General features: G+C 41.6%; 2 protein-coding genes and 1 long non-coding RNA gene across 3 annotated transcripts in view; 1 reads left to right on the forward strand and 2 right to left on the reverse strand.

The window, feature by feature from the left end:
- Window positions 1-20,362, reverse strand: part of gabbr1b (gamma-aminobutyric acid (GABA) B receptor, 1b) — a 171,099-nt gene that overhangs the window by 90,811 nt on the left and 59,926 nt on the right. The gene's annotated exons all lie outside the window — the stretch shown is intronic.
- On the forward strand, window positions 4,832-5,584 carry LOC140993463 (uncharacterized). Its single transcript, XR_012178669.1, has 3 exons — window positions 4,832-4,874; window positions 5,267-5,358; window positions 5,480-5,584. It is a non-coding gene; the product is annotated as an uncharacterized lncRNA (long non-coding RNA).
- Window positions 6,583-11,345, reverse strand: LOC140993929 (G2/M phase-specific E3 ubiquitin-protein ligase-like). The gene is made up of 13 exons (XM_073463487.1): window positions 11,294-11,345; window positions 11,053-11,128; window positions 10,680-10,963; window positions 10,503-10,565; window positions 10,332-10,408; window positions 10,127-10,195; window positions 9,488-9,693; window positions 9,115-9,217; window positions 8,824-8,986; window positions 8,579-8,682; window positions 8,164-8,308; window positions 7,939-8,065; window positions 6,583-7,474 (listed from the first exon to the last, which is right to left on the reverse strand). The coding sequence occupies exons 2-13, from the start codon at window positions 11,069-11,071 to the stop codon at window positions 7,179-7,181; spliced, it is 1,656 nt and encodes a 551-aa protein (XP_073319588.1). The 5' UTR covers window positions 11,072-11,128; window positions 11,294-11,345; the 3' UTR covers window positions 6,583-7,178.

Below are 20,362 nucleotides of genomic sequence, written 5' to 3' on the forward strand. Positions count from 1 at the left end.
TAAATGGACTTGCATTTCTATAGCGCTTTTCCAGTCTACTGACCGCTCAAAGCGTTTTATAACACTTGTCACATTCACCCATTCACACACACATTCATACACTGATGGCATGCAAGGTGCCAACTGCTCATCAGGAGCAATTTGGGATTCAGTATCTTGCTCAATGACACTTCGACAGCTGGGGGAGCCAGGGATTCGAACCAGCAACCCTCCTATTACTTGAGGACCCGCTCTACCTCCTGAGCTACAGCCGGCAGTCTGAGTGTGCTGAATGCACATTAGAACATTTACAATTTGTGATGTATAATGGTGATAACATTCATTCTTACAGTGAATCACTCTTCACTCTTACAGTTAGACCTTAATAAACAACTCAAGTGCTCCTCTGAGGTCGATTTTTCTTGGGGGTGGGGGGGGATATTTTAACATTGAACCAATTTGAGGAGTGACTTGGTATCTCTTGCTGTTCTCATGGGTGGCACAGAACCTGTAGGAACTATGAGTGTCACAATTTTGATTTTAAATCAAATATCAATCGAAATGAGCTATCAATTTCAATCATATTAAAGCAAAAGCAGTATTTTCTTTCTTTCCACCAAAACCTACTTGTGCACGTCCAAGGGAAAAACAAAACACTTCAAAGACAACACAGCTCGCCTTAACCTTTTAGTTTTTAGCTTTTTCAGTCTTTGGCAACTTGTTTAGCCTAAAGGTGGATAGGCTTAACAAGGTAAGGTCATTTTCTGACAGCCTATTTGATTCTGATTTTTATTTATTTTTTATTTATTTGCAAGGCAGGCTTATTCTAATCTTATTTAAAGGGAAATTGCCGTTTTTTACAACCTGGACCTTATTTCTAGCATAAAATACGATCATTTACTCACCCAGATAACTTTGGTGTCATTTGGAGTCATTCGGACGAAATTAGATCCAGTGGAGCGCCGCGTATATCCATATAATGCGAGTGATTGGGGCACCGAAGCGCAGCCTCTATATAACGTATTATCTGCCGCGAAACTAGTTCATTTCACCGATATTTTGTTATGATACGCTAGTGCTATTCCCCTCTGAGTCCGGGGTTGCCTGTTATCAACATCCGGGGTCTGTAGGTTGACCTACTAACCTCTGACCTGGATGATGTCATCTCTGAGCGTCGCGCGCACCCACGACAGCCGGCTTGTTTACCTATAGTTTGCTACTGCTAGTTTTTTGCAACATGGCTGAATATTTTTCTGTTTCTGAGGTGGTGGACGATGACTTTGTTTATGATGGACGTCCTTACCGTTTTGAGCCAGAGTACACGGATGAGGAGCTCGTTGAAATGAGGATGTGGAGGCAGAGAGAGGAACAGCTGGCCAAAGAACAACAAACAGCTGCACGTCCGCGAGTAGATGGTAACTGGTGGTGTTCTTGTGGACAATGTTCATCTATGACAACAGAGGAGGAATGCCTCTGTTGCTCAGAGTGGGATTTGAGGCCAGGAGATACGCGTCTAAATGTCTCAATAAATGTCTGTTTCACAAGAGAGATGACATCATCCAGGTCAGAGGTTAGTAGGTCAACCTACAGACCCCGGACTCAGAGGGGAAAAGCACTAGCGTATCATAACAAAATATTGGTGAAATGAACTAGTTTCGCGGCAGATAATGCGTTATATAGAGGCTGCGCTTCGGTGCCCCAATCACTCGCATTATAAACGCGGCGCTCCACTGGATCTAATTTCGTCCGAACGACTCCAAATGACACCAAAGTTATCTGGGTGAGTAAATGATCGTATTTTATGCTAGAAATAAGGTCCAGGTTGTAAAAAACGGCAATTCCCCTTTAATTCTATTTTTAGATGTTTTTTTGTATCTATGTTGCTCTGCACTTTACGGAATGCTTGGACAAAATATGAAAATAATAGAGTGGCATTTTAGCAGATTTAACTTGATTTGCCTGTAAAAATTGTTTAGCCAAAGGTCTATCTATTTATTTGTTATTTAATAAGTTCATCCTCTTCTATTTAATCCAAAATGTTGATGTATATTATATTCAACTTTGTGTGGATGTTGTTGTGCACCTTGTGGCATTACATTTTCATTTTATGTTAATGTTAATGTTAGGGAACCGTTGAATGAATAATATTTATTTCATACTTTGTTTAATTGAGAGCATGGGGAGATCCATCTTAACTTAAAGAGATAAAAATCCAAGGCAGTGTGATTTTCTATTTCTCATTCAAAACTATATTTTGTTATGGTCATTTTTCATATTCCACACAATTTGATATGCTGACACTCGACAGTAGCCTTGTTTCAGTTTTGTTCATTTCATTATTAAGTTGTTCCTGTTGGTTAAAATAATACAGATGCAGAGTTTTCAAATAATGATTGAGAATATGAATGGAATACATATTCCTACTAACAGCAAATTTGGATGTAAACAATAAACATTTCAAATATTAAAAAAAGGGGTTACAAATGTGTTATCAACAGGGAAATGCATTCAGCATGTTCACTGATACACATTAAGCAGTTTAGTCAGAAGCAGTGAATGTAAACATGAATTTGTTTGCGAGAAATAGTCCACGGGGTACCTGAAAGGTTCTGTGTGTAACTTCTGTGTTGTGCTGAAGCAAGTGTTTTCAAATTGAAGGATTTCAAAACTTTATTGTTTATTTATTAATGCAGGCAATATTTGTCTTTCTAGTGCACTGCTCAGACAGTACATATAAGAACATCAAGTGCACATAACATTACATGTGGTAAAATTTCATGCCGTGAAAAGTAGAATGATGTTAACTAAAAGTTAAGATGGACCAATGGTAAGGGTTAACTACTAAACATAAAGTGCTATGCTGGCTTAGCTCAGTGAGTCCACAGGTCTTGGTTCTTTCTTATGGAGTAAGAGAGCTTCCAAAAAGATGTGTCCATGATTCTAACCATTCGTACTCGTAATGATAAACATTTGTATGTAAATAAAAAAGTTGTACCCAAAATTCTGCTGTCATACACATGAGTCTGAGAAATTGTTCGGGTTAGGATTGTTTTTATGTGAGTATGAATCTAAAAGCTGTGAGTGCAAAGTCTTGTGAATACAACTCTAATTTCTACGACTACGAAGTCTTCACTGTGAACACGAATTCAAGTTTGTGGGTACGAGTAGAAAAAGTGTTGAAATGACGTCACAGCAGGTCACAGGCAGGTCACAGGGGAAAGTAATCGAACCCCGAGTGATGCGCCGAAGCCGAGGATGGCTGACAACAGCAGTGCACCGATGGACACCGCGGGTAACTCAGGGGAAGCAGCATCACAGGTAAAGTAAATAACACATCCAACATTCATTTATTTTTATTTAGTTATTTATTTCATGAAATTGTACTGTTTTAAATCATATACAGTTTATGGACGTGAAGACTGCTACTGCTTTAGCTTACAAGCTAACGACATGCCCGGTGATGCTCAGTTAGTGCTTGCATTAGCTACTAGCATTAGAAGTTGGTTTAAGTTAGCTAATTAGCGCTGATGAAAACAAAAACAAAACTAATTTGAGATATAACGTGTATATTTGTGTAGTCTTATCTGTCATAAACAAGAGATTAGGCGTTACGGTGCGCGTTTGTGTCGCGGTGCTAGACGGTCTGAGGCTCCATTCTCCACGTAATTAGTCATTTATTTAACCAGCACTATTACTCTGAAGCTGTTTAATCAAGGTAAAAAAAAAAGAACCATAAGGAAAATATCCTGCATAGTTCCTCTGTAGCCTCTTTGATCAGAGCTGCGCCCCCAGTAGCGGGCGCACCGCTGCTGGGGGCCCTATAAGAGTTATTATTATTTGCCTGCAGTCATTTGCTTGAGATTAGGCGCACAAGTGTGGTTTGCATGGGTCCAGACTGTAGTAATAATAATCCTAATTAATAATATAATTGATTTTTGTTGTATTAACTTGCATGCTAATGATTGGCATATATATTATTTTGCTAAAATACAAAATTATTTTGAATGTCTGTCCAGCCTATGTGGAATTGATAGATTACTGTATGTTGGTAAATGACTATGTTAACAGTGGCATTTAATACATCAAACTTGTTGTTTACAGGGACCAGTAGCTGCTCGGTTATTGGAACGCCTGAAATCAAGGATGACAGATGTGTTGAATCAACCACACTTGAATTTGGACTATTTACAATACATTGTAAATCAAGAAGCATTCATTGTGACGGCTGCATCTAGTACTTTAAACATCCCAGCTGAAATTGTGGAGTGTCTTTTATCCCTGCAAAATAAGATCCACGCAGCTGTTTCCCAAGAGAGTCCCTGTGCTTTCATTAGAGCTGGAGAACGAGGCCGACCAAAGTTCGTTTTTTCTGAGGAGCTTCTGTCCCGGCTCATCGACGTCCCCTTACCAGTGTCTTGCATTGCAAATCTGTTGGGTGTCAGCCAAAGCACAATCTTCAGGCGTATGCGTGAACTTGGCTTGTCCACGCGGTCTACATACAGCAGCCTAACTGACAGTGAATTGGATAATGCTGTCCAGTCCATCAAAAGGCGGATCCCAAATGCGGGATATCGAATGGTAAAAGGCTATCTGCAAGCTGATGGGCATAGGGTCCAGTGGGATCGGATCAAAGAGTCCATGCACAGAGTTGATGCTCCAGGAGTTTTGGAGAGAATGACACGGTTGGGGTGCATAGTGAGAAGGAAATACTTTGTGCAGGGGCCTTTGTCATTAGTCCATGTGGACACCAATCATAAGCTCATACGGTACGACCTATTTAAGATTTATTCACATTTTTATTTATTGGGGGGAGTGACTGCTCATTGTAATTTCATATTTTGTTTTGAAGGTACAACATCGTCATATTTGGTGCGATAGATGGGTACTCAAGAAAGGTTTGTCACCTTTTTTTTTTTTTTTTAACAGTGCTTTATTATCTCTGTACATGTCATAAACTACATCATGGTTCATACAATGAATTTGATCATATTTTACTCCATCACTTTAAGTAGATGGACCCAACTGGCAATCTTAGGGAGCAATACTGACTGGCCAATCATATGGAGAAAAAATATGATGGGAGGAGGGAGGGGAGGAGAAGAAGATAATGAGAAGAAAGGGAGGAGTTTAAAGAGAGGTCAAGAGTAGCAGGATGGGAGGAGACCAAGGCAGAGGTACAGGAGGAGAAGAGCAGGGAATAAACATTTTAAATGAAGATTACTGATGTTATGTGTTGTAGGCCTTAATATTTTGCCTCTGCAGTTTCAAACACTGTCTTTCTACACAGATTTTCTATCTGGAACCTGCAACAAATAACCGCTCAAACACTGCTCATTCATTTTTTCTGAAGGCAGTGGAAAACTATGGCTGGCCTTCCAGGTAAACAATGATATGAACTTGGGCTATTGTTTCATTGTCCTAATTACTCATTTCAGTAATTTTTGATGGAATATTTTGTTGTGATGAATATGGCTGAACATTTCTTCCATGTATTTTCAAGGGTCAGGGGCGATGAAGGTGTTGAAAATGTCTCAATTGCTGAAACCATGTTCACTGTTAAAGGCGCTGGAAGAGGGAGCTTCATAGCTGGGCGCAGCGTACATAATCAAAGGTTACAATAAACAATTCAAATAATTTATATCAATTTTAAGATGTAAAATGGGAAATTATTGTTGTAAAGTATTTTCAGTCAGACAATATCAATTATTACTTTTCAGCTGAATAATTCCTGTTTCTGATCTAGAATAGAGCGCCTGTGGCGAGATGTCTGGACCGGCGTGACACACCTTTACTATGAAGTTCTTCACAGTCTCGAGGAAGATGGCCTGTTGCATTTGGCAGATGTTGTTCATCTGTTTTGTGTACACTATGTCTTCCTTCCACGTCTGGCAGAGGCCCTTCACACCTTCACAGAAGGCTGGGACAACCATCCTTTACGGTCTGAAGGTGGACTCTCCCCAAACCAGCTCTGGGTTTTGGGCCACATGAAGAACCCTTGTGACCCGTATGAAGATTTGCAGGTTTGTTGAAGCTCAAACTCGAGGTGCTGTTTACAAAGGTGAAGTGCAGTTGACCGGTTTTGAACCTGAATATGTGGAGGTTAGGTATACAATTGATTTTTTTATTGTTATTTGAATGGGGTCAATATCTTCAACAGTGTGGAAGGAGTATGAGGTTAAAATTCAGGAGCAAGTTCTTTAAAAAAAATAATTACAAGTAAGTGTGTGTGTGATACTTCATTGATGTGATCACACAAATAAAGCAAGTAAGCAAAGCAAGATTTATAATACAGTAGATGTACTCAATGTTCTGATTGAACATTAAACACATTTTATTCTCTGGTTTAATGTTTTCTGTTGTCACTGCACTGTGCCTGTGTATGTCAGTGTGTGCTTTGGTATATTGTTAAAATATTTCTCAATCATTAGCCTTATAACTTTATTGCCTATCATATTTTGACTAAATTATGATATCTACCTAGTTCCCCTAACACTGCAGATTCATTATGACTCAGGCAGTTATTCTATCAGGCTATAATGCTATTTCATTCAAAATAACATTAAAACGTTTTGTTTTTTTTCCAGAACACAGAGCTATTTGGAACAGACTGGGAGATGTTTGATGCTGTACAGGAGGAGCCATATGGAGTTCAGGTCCAGGAAATTGAGTGCCCTCTGACTCCAGATATTATGGAAACTGTACGGTCCATGATAAATCCCTTGGCCTCATCAGAATCATTTGGCAGAGACATTTACATAACAATGGTTCAGTGTATTGAAAGTCTAATGGAAACATGAGAAATGCCTGACACGACCTTGCAAAGATGTGATTGTATAGAGGTCAGTGCACTTGTTTAAAAAAAAAGGCATGCCTGACACCTGTTCAATTTAACATGAGACAGGAGTCCCAAACATTTTTATTGAAAACTTTCCCATGAAATCTCCACAAGAGTCATCAGAATTAAATTTGTGACTTTTCCAACTTGACCCAAAAACAAAAAAATGACTGGGTATTCTGAAGAGTACATGGAGGTAAAAACCAACTTTGGAGTCAACCATCAACCAATACAAAAGCAATGGTTCTGTAACAGTAACAAAAAAGATAACTGAAACATTAAGCTGTCACATCAAATGATAAAATAAAATAATAAAACATATGAGCTGACCTGTTGCAGTTACGGTTGTTTTCCTTCTGAGTGGCTACACCTTATCAAAGGTTTGCCCATGGCAAATGGCCTGTGTCATTATGTTTTTGAATTCACTGTATGTTCCCAAGTGAGCTGAAGGGAATGTGACAGTGCGACTGCACGCACTTACAGTCGGAAAACAAAGTGTGTGTTTTGTGTCACAGTCATGTTTGAATTTTATGTTTATCCCAAAGTCCTTCTTCTCGCTTGGGAGAACTGGCTTGTGTCGTTGTCCAGTGACCCACTGCATTATTCGTCCAACAGTCAAGCCTTCTGGACAGATGCTTTTGTTGCTGGGGCCCTCATGTCCTTAATGAAGAGATTAAGACAATGTTAGTCTGGATTGAAAACAATACATTTTAGTTTTCAAGTTGGTAAAATCCCTTACATATATAAATCACATTTACTTTTTTTTCAGTATAAGAACATTTGATAAATCAAAGTAGAAACTACATAGAGATTTTAACCAAAGCTGCATTTGTTCTGACTGGATGACGGGCAATGTTGTGGCAAAAGTTCAGACACCCTGTTATTCAGTATAGCTGTTAGTCAATATAACTATACAAGTCATCCATATGAAAGCAATAATAACAATATTACATTTCATCAGTTACATTCATTTTAAATAGTGACATCAAGTTTCCACAAACGCTTAGATTTATTGGGTTGTATAGTTTCAATCGATTAACCATTTACACTGCACTATATAAAATGTACTGCAGGATAACAGAAAAAGTTAACCTCATTATTACCCTATCTTGGCTAAAACATACCAGAATCCTCAATTTCCTGGAGGTAGTCCTGGAGAAAGTTCATGATGTTTACTTCCTTTTGGTGCTTGGCAGAACCAGTTTCACTGTAGACAGGACAGCTGCTCTCCAGAACGAAGGCTGCATCCGCCTTTAAGAAGAAGAGAGCATTCAGTCTGCATAAACATTGTAATTCTTGCAAAAGACATTCATGCAAAATTAAAAGCAGTCTAAAATGTAAAAATTTACCTCATCATCTTCCCCTGGAATAAACAGCGTTTGGCAGAGGTCTTCATGACTCTTCATGACTTTCGGGAGGTCATACACCTGCAGGCCTTTTCTCAGCTGGTCAAGCATTGGGAGGACTCTCATGGTGGAGTGAAGTATGACAGTTCTAATGGACAAAATGTTTCATCAGGACAATATACTGTTGTAGTATACCTGTTGGACGTAGAGGGTGGGTTGGGGGGAACAAAACTACTATTTAAAAAAATATATATATTATTTGGTGACATGTGAAGAACAACACAGCTTTGCATGAAACCAATGCCATATTACTTGTAATCCATGTTTTAGACATGACCAAACAAGTAGCCTTATTCAAGTCACATTCTTGTACAATACACCCTTGCCTTAATGAAAAACAAAAATGTCACCAACATACCTTATCATGCTGTCTCGTTTTTCCATGGACACGGGTCCGGTGTATCCGCAGGTCACAATATCATCAATTAGGTCATTGATGTTGTCCTTACTGGCGCTGTTTATCTGAAAACAGAGTAGGTGTCAAGTGAAATTAATTTGCATTGTATCATTGTTCTGTAAAAGAAACAAACCAAAAAAGTAATTATGCAAGCCATTTCATAATGATGTTAATGCAATTATTAACTTTAATAAAATTGAATTTACCCTCTCAATAAGCTGTGATAGTTCTAAATCTGTTACATCACTGGGAGACACTAGAATGCTGTCAGAGTCACCGGAGCAGAGGTATCTGAAGCACCACTCACGCATGAACTTAGGACAAGGTCCTCCTTGTGCCAGGCTAGCTGCCATGACCTCTCCTGCACTCCTAAACAAAATACAACAACACCGCATATAAACTGCCTGAATTTATTTACAATTATATAAAACAGGGTTAACTAGCATTGCAATTAATATGCTACAGTAAAAGAAAACACAATGAATTTCATTACACACCTGAAGTAGTTAGAGTCCAAACTGTTGAGACAATAAACAGGATTCTTCCCTTTCTTATCTGACCCTCCAACAAAGAGTCTGTTTTCAATCTCTGCTAGCATCTCTGCAAAACAGCAAAAACAGTACCCCCCCCCCCCCCCCCCCCCCCCCATTTAATTAGTATTTGAGCCCACTACACCACCAGAGACCCCCTGTTGATGTTGAAGGAGAAGAAATTATCCTCTTATTATAACTCTTAGAGCTATATCCAGTGTGCGGATAATTCCTTTCCTTTTGTTCTTGATTATCTTTTATCCTGCATCTGGCCTTGTAAGAATATGATGTGCACAAATGTCCTCTTATTGTGAAATGAAAAATAGACAAACATTTATACCTGTGAGGAATTCTCTGCTCAGGGCCCCAGTATCGATGCCTGCCTCGCCAAAGAATCTGACCTTAAGTCTACATTTGGGCGATGTCTTCTTCTGCCGCTGCCATTGTTGCATGCCTCTGCTGAAGAGGTCAGTTCTCGAAACACAGATGGAAAATGTGTCTGATTCTACAACTTGTAAAGCGACCCAATCCAAGATTTCCTCAGCACTGGAATTAAAAACAAAAGACAAAAATTAAACATTAATATAGACACCAACATGTCTTTTCTGAATGCTTTATTTACTTATATATTTCTTGTTCAACACTGAGCATTTGAATAACAAACAAAATTAGACATGGTTATACTGTCTGTATAATTTCATAGCTGTTTGTTACAATTATTCCAGGTGGTTGTTGGGGTGTGGCATGGTACAACAATTGCCACACCTCCTGTACTGGTGAAATTCTAAGAGGTGAAAGCAGGCCTCATGTAAGTCAAGACAAGAGCAAGGTATGATTACCACATTTCTCTGTGATCACACTCCACACATATAAAGCTTTTCAAATGGAAAAAGATGATTGATACTGCAGTATCTCTTTAAAGTGTGTATTATCCAGATGACATGATATGCCACCATGATTACCTAATGTACAATATTACCTTTGAAAGGTACTGATTTGACTGACTGGTACTGATCCACTTGACTCATGGCCATCATTTTTTGAGGGTCTGCACACACAAAGAAAACAGCTTATCTTGACAGAAACACTTGCATATCTATAACATTTTGCAAGGCAATCCTCTTACATGTCATTTGTCAAATGAAGATATACATGAAAAAATGCACTAAAATCATTAATATTACCGCAATCCGCATGTGGCTGCATGGATCTCAATCATGTCAACTTGAAATGCATTGTTGCACACAGGACACTCTGCTGTCTTAAAAAAAGAATTCACAAGGCATGTGAATAAAGACTTACATTATCCCAGAGATTAATATCTTGATTTACCAGGAAGGCACAAACAATTTCACCTTGCCCGTCTGGTCACAAATGGAATCTGGGGATTCATCTTCATGTGCTTCGTTGCAGCTTTCCTGGGGGAGAAAAGCAGTAATACGCAAGTGTTCAGAGCATAATACAGAATAATATCTCATTTTCCAATATAAACAGCTGTGAAATAAAGCCTAAAAGACTCAACGTTGACATACCTCTTCAGCAGAAGAGGACAAATCTACAAATTCTGTCCTGCATTCCTTGATGTGTACTGGAAGAATCTGAAGAGGAATCATTTTCTTGCAGGTTGTACACTGGGCTTTGGGCATGTTCTCAAACTCCTTTGCTTCGGGTGGTAATGGAATTGTATCAAGTTCTTCTTGTAGAGGAGAGATGTACAATGTGTATTTCCCATTCCCGCTCACTGCTTTCAGCTGCTGGCCAGTGTAACCATGTAGATCTGGAGGGATGACAACCAAGCTCCGCCGCCCACCCCCACCTAAATTTGAAAAGTTTTGGATACTAAGCAAACCTGAATATAGAGTAGCTATTTTGAAACAACATTAATCCAGTGTATACGCCACATACCTGTGGACTTGTGCAGCATCCAGCCACCGCAGATATTTGCCAGTCTTGGGTATGCACTCAAAAGCAAATCTGAAAACTGAAGAGACAAAACAATAGTTAAAGCATTAATGCAATGAGTCGTATTTATGAACTACTGTGTATTTCATCATGCAAATATTAATTAAATCATGTGTCAAGATTAATTCTAAGATGGGTGTTTTTCTCTTGAGACATGACTTGACACAAGGCAATGGCAGTGTACCTCTGAATGTGTCACATTTTCAGATATGGATAGTGAACGTTTTCCAAGGCCAGCCAGCATGAGTGGCAGTTCCTCTTCTCCTTTTGGTGTTTTTTCATATTGTTTTTCAAGAAGAAAAAAGTTCACCAAAAAGCTCTTCCCAGATTCTTTCATCCTATATGGTGCAAAACGCCTTTTGCCTCTTGCCTCTTTTTGAAAGAATCCTGGAAAAGACCTAAAAAGATGGCATAGTATTATTCTCTCTTTTATATTCCATCAACAACAAAAAGCAAACTAACTTAGAAGACTAAGTGATTATGTTAGCTTACAGTATGTAGATTTGTTTAATTTGTTTTATGCAATAGTTAATATGGTGATGGTCTGAAGCTCCAGAAAATAAATTATAAAATTAAAAAATCTCCAGCTGTTTCACTGCCCTCTGATTGAATCAGAATCAGGGACCCATTTTGGCCAAATGTGCCTAAACTGGGAGTGCAATAAATGACCCATGGCATGTACCCTACCGTGCCATTTCTTGTTTCACTGACAGTCCATTGTTCTGAGATCTTGTAAATTGTTGCACTGCCTGCTGAGGCTGCCTCGCTGTTGGAACTGACTGCACTCCCTGTCCAACAGCAGCTTCTCCTGAAGTTCTCTGACTGACTGGCCTGACATTCGCTGGGACATTGTTACTTAACATCAACACCAGATTTTGTGCCGTGTTGATGATGTCCCTTAATTGGCCCTGAGTGAGAAAAAAGATAGTAAATGTTACAGACATGGGTACTTTCCACGATTTTACAGAATGCCTTCAAAGTAAACTAACTTCTTCTTAAAGTCTGAGCTTGGGTCAGCATCCACAACAAACAAAAAGCCAGTCTGGACCATGGATGTATTATAATAGATCCCTGGTCTGACTCTGGACCCATGCAAACCACACTTGTGCGCCTAATCTCAAGCAAATGACTGCAGGCAAATAATAATAACTCTTATAGGGCCCCCAGCAGCGGTGCGCCCGCTACTGGGGGCGCAGCTCTGATCAAAGAGGCTACAGAGGAACTATGCAGGATATTTTCCTTATGGTTCTTTTTTTTTTACCTTGATTAAACAGCTTCAGAGTAATAGTGCTGGTTAAATAAACGACTAATTACGTGGAGAATGGAGCCTCAGACCGTCTAGCACCGCGACACAAACGCGCACCGTAACGCCTAATCTCTTGTTTATGACAGATAAGACTACACAAATATACACGTTATATCTCAAATTAGTTTTGTTTTTGTTTTCATCAGCGCTAATTAGCTAACTTAAACCAACTTCTAATGCTAGTAGCTAATGCAAGCACTAACTGAGCATCACCGGGCATGTCGTTAGCTTGTAAGCTAAAGCAGTAGCAGTCTTCACGTCCATAAACTGTATATGATTTAAAACAGTACAATTTCATGAAATAAATAACTAAATAAAAATAAATGAATGTTGGATGTGTTATTTACTTTACCTGTGATGCTGCTTCCCCTGAGTTACCCGCGGTGTCCATCGGTGCACTGCTGTTGTCAGCCATCCTCGGCTTCGGCGCATCACTCGCGGTTCGATTACTTTCCCCTGTGACCTGCCTGTGACCTGCTGTGACGTCATTTCAACACTTTTTCTACTCGTACCCACAAACTTGAATTCGTGTTCACAGTGAAGACTTCGTAGTCGTAGAAATTAGAGTTGTATTCACAAGACTTTGCACTCACAGCTTTTAGATTCATACTCACATAAAAACAATCCTAACCCGAACAATTTCTCAGACTCATGTGTATGACAGCAGAATTTTGGGTACAACTTTTTTATTTACATACAAATGTTTATCATTACGAGTACGAATGGTTAGAATCATGGACACATCTTTTTGGAAGCTCTCTTACTCCATACTTTCTTAGCTGCTGTTAAACTGTGTAATGGCAGTGGGAATAAATTATTTTTTAACACTTATGTTCATAAGGGACTCTGAACCTCTGCCCTGACAGCATCAGCTCAAAATAGGTATAAAGCGGGTGGGATGCTTCATCAGTCTGTTTACTGCTGTTGCATGATGTTCTGAGAGCTAGGGTGATTTTAGCTCCCTGGTGGACAACTCTGAAGAGGACACAATGTTGAGTCATAACCCTTTGGTAGCCTAAACTTAGCAACATGTCCTATAGAGTAACAGGATGTCACACCACTTGGCTTGGAAAAACTGTAGCTTGTGAAAGTAACCCAGGTAGCATTATAGTGCTGCAGGGATTTGTAGCGTAACCTGGATAGCATTGGTCTGGTTCCCTTGTCAAAAATCCTATGGGAGTTTTCCATTGGATTTTGGATTATTGCAGAAAATACAATCTGTGGCAAACACAATTTCATGATACTTGCACGTTTTGTTCAGCGAAATAATTCATGGTCTGTGGACATTGCAGTCACATGACTTAATAAACGTCACCACCACTAAGCGTCTTACTACACAAATACTGCACAGGTTTTCTATAAACTGATCAATGTACAAGTTGTAAAATCAGAGTTAGAATAGTTTGCAACTAAAGTGGGCCTGTAAAGACGGACTAGTGTGTAGATGAGTCTCCGTGTTCGCTGTGATGACATTTAATGTCCCCGACAACCTCTGTAGTCTCATTTAGACACTTGTTAGCCATTTTTTAAGAGATGTAAATACTTATTAATTTAAATGTGGGGTATTACTTGAGATATGTTATGTCTTAGAACAAAACATGAATATATCTTAAGCTTTTGTAAACCACAGACCTTATTTCAGGCATTTACCTGAACACCAATTCAAAGGAGTGCAAAAATGCTCTTTCTCCTATTTCTGGGTTTTAGGACTCATTCCTTTGGCAATCTATTAATTTTCTTTAAAACACATTTGGCAAAGCAAATTAGTATATAAATGGACTGTTGATAACAGAGTTGGTGAATACTGATAGAAGTTCCGTATACCTTTTCAATTTTTCATTGAAAAAGAGAAAATACTGCAAATGTAGTTTAACCTGGTGTAGTTTGAAGCTAATCTCCAGGAAATCTGACAGACGAAAGCAGATACAGTAACGGCATTAGTGTAACCGGGTCAACCTGCATGTTGAATCAAATGTGTATATAATTACACAAAATCTGTTACTGCCTGACAAGAAAATGCCTCCAAATCCAATATGTGTGTACTGTGTGTGTAGCTCGGAGCTCCTCCTCTCTAATTTCTTCTTCTGTGGTCCCTATTGTAAATGCTTTCTGGGTTCCCCACCTCTGCCCTTTTGTACAATTCTCCTGTGGGAAAGGTGGGTGTCATTGTTTCATTCAGTTGATAATCATAAACCATCCTAATGTTTCTCTTTGTTTATTATATGTATTTCTGGTCTCAACGTTAATATTATGTCTGTTACTGCCTTACAATGTGTACATGCCAACAGAGTAGCATTTAAAAATAGTAGTTTTAACAGTTGAAAGCCGCTAGCTTGAAGTTATGACAAACCAAACTAACTTCCGGTTTGTCGATATCTTTATCTTTATTTTATTTGTATAGGAGCTGGAGTGGACAGTATTATTTACATGGAGGTTCTGCTTGTTACTCATTCTGTCAGGTATGTTTGCTGAATATGTAGTTTATTCACTGTAAAATGTTTTTACTACGTACTGCCCTTTTTGTACAATTCTCCTGTGGGAGAGGAGCTGGAGTGGACAGTATTATTTAGAGGTCCCGGTGTCACAGCATCATTCAAACCAACACAACGCAGAAGCACACTGGTCACACTTGGTGCCGTTAGACCCGTCACATCGCGGACCAGCGATCACCTGCGTAGCGGGATTCTGCAGTTGACTCCTCTGCTCTTCTCTCCCGCTCCGGCCTGTGCGAGCTCCCGCTGACTACTCCGTCATAGGAGCGGAGCCCTGCGCTTTGACTGGCAGGTGTTTCTGTCATGTAGTCACGTGGTAAATTTAATTGTGCAGGAGGGTTACTGCTATATTATGTATGTATTTTATTGCATTTGTATTATTATATTAGTCCTATTATTTGTTATTTAGCTCAGTTTTTCAGTTGAGGAGATTTAATACCTAATATTTGCCGGGCTATTGGTGTTTTATTGAACTATTTTGCCTTATGATAGGACACTGTAAATAACTAATTGTTTCTTTGCTGTGTTTTGCTTGTTTACTGCACATTGCTGGCTTAATGACCCTTAGTAATATCCTTTTACATTTTCCTTGTGATGTGTTTTTGGCTTTCTGGATAGGTTGACCTGGGCTATTCAGTGTTATCTCACTTTCAATATCAGGAAAGAAAAACACTATTAGTGCAATGTCTGAATTGGATGATGTGGGGAGTTTTGCCAATTTTGGTGTGGGTAGAGATCAGCACACTGCTTCATTATGATTTGGTAGGGGTAGGCCAAGGCCACCTGGTAATAACTGCACAGCAGACCGATCAATGATGCACCAACCATTACTCCCTGCAGCTAGCTCCACACCTATTGCTCAGACACATTCCCAGCCAACCCAGGTTATCACTACTGAGGCACTGGGTAACATAATTACTGATTTGGCAAAACAGATTGGTGATAGTATCACAGCTAATCTCAGCACCATGCACCAACCCTGCCTCAGCCAGCCACAGTCTCCTGACAGCCAGCCTTCCCCTCGCCACGATAAGTCACAGCTGAAAGTTGTTGTTCAATCAGACACCAAAGCACCGCCATACTTTAAAGGTGACCACTCGGAAGCATTCTCCATTCATGAATGGGAGGATATGATGAGGTGTTACCTATCTACAGTAGAATTGACTGTAAAACACCTGCAGAAATGTTTGACCTGATAATGTCCAGGTTGACTGGCAAAGCTAGTGTCACTACGCTGCTGCCCTGAATTGAGTGGGGCTGAGATGCTGACTGCTGTGTTTGACATACATATTGCAACTTCAGTGAGCTGACATTCTCCAGCCTGCCCATGAAAGACTTTTACAGCACCATTCCACGAGCTGGTGAGGACACCATGGATTACTGGATCCGCCTGAACAAGTCTATTGATGCTGCTGATGAGTGTCTTCACAGACGGGGCAAACTGGTGGAGGACCCCAGTGCAGAAGTTGTCATGATGTTTATTAATCACTGTCCTGTTCCAAGTCTCGCCTTGTCATTTCAACTGAAGGCTCCCGAGAAGTGGACTGCAACTGGGGTCCAGGACCGGCTGGATAGTCATGTGTGGAAAACAAGAATAAATGTAGTTCACTCACAAAATGCAAGATGTGTTTCTGCCCCAGGTCAGGGTCCTGTTGATGTCACCTGCCACACAGCTGTTCCAGTGCCTGTCCCAGTGACATGTGAGACAGCATCTCACCCTATGCCCTCCCTCTCATCCACTGCAGCCATTGGCCAGCCTCAGTCACCTGATGGAGCTGTGAATTTGCGACTGCCTTCCACTTCATGCCTCCTATGCATGCTGCCCCCCCATCTCCCGGTGCTTCCGGACCCCCAGCAGCTGATCCCTGCACTCAGCAGATGGTGGCTATGTTTGACAAAGTTCTGTCCTTGTGCACTGCTTCCCTTTCTACTGGTCAAAGGTGCACCCGCCAGCATAGCCCTTCCCGTGGCCAGCAGAGTGCTCAACACACATCATGCAAAGTTTGTGGCTCAGGAGAACACACAACCCATGCACACTGTAGACTGTACAGGCTGTGTCTCAACTGTTACAGCCCTGGCCATATGAGGCGTGAGAGCTCACAGACTTCAAGAAATCCAGCCACGCCAATGCCCCCTTCCTCCGCGCCCACTTTAAACTAGCCAGCCCATGTGACGAGAGGGGCAGCATGGGCAGCGTTCAAGACACCCTCACCAGTGCACCAGATCTTCAGTCACTGTTGCAATATATACCCTGCTGGCAAGACAGTGATCATTGTGGGCTCACAAAGAGTTGAAGGAGCAAGTGAGTTGTTTTATGGTCCAGTTTCAATCAGTGGCCAGTCTAATCTGAGAGGGATGCTTGATTCAGGGAGCATGTCATGCACACTTAGTGAAGAAGCGGAGTCTAAGCTTAGAGCTGCTGGTGTTGTCTTGACTCCTCAACCTGTACCAGGGAGTGTGGTGCTCATCGGATGCGGGGGCCTTCTCACACACCCTAAATGTATCTATTATTTGGACATTGAGATTTATGGATCCAGGTTTGTTGTACCAACATTTGTAGTACCAGGGCAAAGAGACGAACTCATCATCGGGAGCAATGTACTCCGGCCCATCATTCAAAAGATGAAGTCGGACAAAAAGTACTGGGAACTTGTTTCCTCAAGCAACACTGACCAGGAATGTGAACAGTTTCTCCAGCTGCTGACCTGTATTTCCTGTTGGTCAGGCCCTGAGATGCCAGACAAGGTTGGCACAGTAAAATTGCGACAAGCTGTCACCTTGCTGCAACAGAAAGAATATGTGGTGTGGGGGAAACTGCCACCATCTGCTCCAGTATCACCAGGGAGCACTGTCATGGTCGAGCCTTCACCCACCCGTTCCACTCCTAAGAACATCATGGTGGGGCGAGTCATAACACCCATGTGGGGGGATCGCTGGGTCCCAATGAAGGTCCTCAACCCCACACTGTGCCCAGTGACACAACTTGCTGTTGAGGATGTTCCCATTGTTCAAGGGCTGTGCAAATCTCAGAATGACCAACTGACCGGACCTGCTCCATCATTGGGTACGGCACCTGACCTGTTGCAGCTGCTTAAAGACTGTGGGTTAACTGACCTAGACATCAGTGGCTGTGAGGTGCCAGATGAGTGGAAGAGAAAGTTGGCTGAGCTGGTGTTGACTTATCAGGATGTCTTCTCTAAAGACAAGCTGGACTGTGGTGAAGCCAAGGAGTTTGTCCACCGTATTCACCTCACTGATGACCACCCCTTTCGACTACCCTTTCGACGAGTTCCCCCAGCACACTATCAAAAGCTGAGAGAGGTGTTGTCAGAGATGGAGATGAAGGGCATCATCAGCAAGTCCATCAGTGACTATGCCTCACCATTGGTGATGGTCTGGAAAAAATCAGGGGACTTGAGGATCTGCACTGACTTCTGCTGGCTTAATGCCAAGACTGTAAAGGATGCCCACCCTTTACCACATCAGTCCGACTGTCTTGCTGCCCCTGGTGGAAATGCCCTCTTCAGTACCATGGATCTCACATCGGGATTTTATAACGTCCCCCTTCATGAGTCTGACAGGCGCTACACGGCCTTCACTACACCGCTTGGCCTTTATGAGTACAACAGACTTCCTCAGGGGCTATGCAACAGTCCAGCGTCCTTCATGCAAAGGATGCTCAGCATCTTCAGTGACATGAACTTTTCCAGTCTCCTTTGCTATCTTGATGACTTGCAGGTGTTCGCACCTTCAGAAGAGGAGGCCCTAAAATGTCTGGAAGTCATTTTCTCTTGTCTGAGGGCCAGCAATCTGAAGCTTGCACAGAAAAAGTGTCACCTTCTTAGATGGTCTGTAAGGTTCCTGGGTCATGTGGTGGATGCTAATGGAGTTTCAGTTGACCAGGAAAAATTCATTCGTTGGCATGGTGATGTTTTACCAACATTTCATCCCAGGATGCTCTCGGATTGCTAAGCCACTCTACACTTTGACTGCAGGCCAGAAGAGGAGAATTAAAGGCCTCCATGGTTGTGGGAGAGCTGGAACCTTCCGAGAGTTGACTCCTCATGATTGGACTCCAGCTTGTGAAAAAGCATTTGAGGGACTCAAAAGTGCTCCCCTTAACTGTGTGGGGCTGGCACATCCTGATTTTGAGAGGCCATTAGTCCTTTCCACCAACGCTTCCATGGATGGGCTGGGTGCTGTGCTGTCTCAGGTTCCAGCTGGTGAGGAGAGAGCAAGACCCATAGCCTTTGCCAGCAAGTCCCTCAGCTGCAGCCAAGTCAGATATCCTGCACACAGGCTTGAATTTTTGGCCTTGAAGTGGGCTGTGTGTGATAAATTCAGTCATTGGCTCAAGGGTCATAAATTCACAGTTTGGACTGATAACAATCCTCTCACGTACATCCTGACCAAGCCAAAGCTTGACGCCTGCAAACAACGTTGGGTCTCCAAGCTTGCCCTATACTCTTTTGAGTTAAAGTATGTTCCTGGCAAACTAAATGTTGTGGCAGATGCCCTGAATAGGGACCCGTTTGTGAAGCCCATGGCTCAGCGGCTCTTGTCAGAGCCATACTCTGAGCTGCTGGAGCAAGTCTGTGATGTAAAGGATATCGGTGTCCAGGATGCTTTCCGTTTGACCTGCTTGCCCCAGTCATTGGACGGCCCACCTGTCACAGATAATGATGTCTCATCTCTTTTGTCCTCACTCAGTGACTGGGATTTTGCTCTGAGACAACGTGCTATGTCTATGGCTGATCACCTGACAACACTGGCAACACCTGACCATGATGTTTTCCCTGCTTTGTCTTAAGCTGATCTCCTGTCTCAGCAGAAGCTGGACCCTGTCATCTCCAGGGATGCCCATTATGTTGAGCGGAAGCGCAGGCCTTCCAGGCGTGAGCGCTATCGTGAGAGTCAGCAAACACTGAGGATTCTGAAACAGTGGGACAAGCTTATCTTCCTTGATGGCATCCTCTACAGAGTGGTAAAAGATCCACTGACAAGACACAAAACATTCCAGTTTGTCGTTCCTGAGTCCCTAAAATCAGAGGTGCTGGCTGGTGTTCAAGACCATGCTGGCCATCAAGGTCAACCACGCACACTCTCCTTAGCTCGTCAGCGTTTCTTCTGGTGTGACATGGAGAGGGATGTCATCAGAACATTAGGACTAGTGCTCCACTGGAACTGGTGTGCATTGACTTCTAGTCAGCTGAGGACAGAAATAACAAGTCTGTGGATGTTCTTGTGATCACTGATCATTTCACAAAGTTGGCACATGCATTCCCATGCCATGACCAGACCGCTAAGAGAGTGGCTAAGAAGCTGGGATGAATTCTTCTGTGTGTATGGCTTTGCTCAGCGTATACACTCAGACCAGGGAGCGAACTTTGAGAGCGAGTTGATTGCTGAGCTCCTGGAGTTGAGCGGTGTTGATAAATCTCGGACATCACCCTAC

The sequence above is a fragment of the Pagrus major genome, chromosome 3 (genome assembly GCF_040436345.1).
Source record: "Pagrus major chromosome 3, Pma_NU_1.0".
Lineage (NCBI taxonomy): Eukaryota > Metazoa > Chordata > Actinopteri > Spariformes > Sparidae > Pagrus > Pagrus major.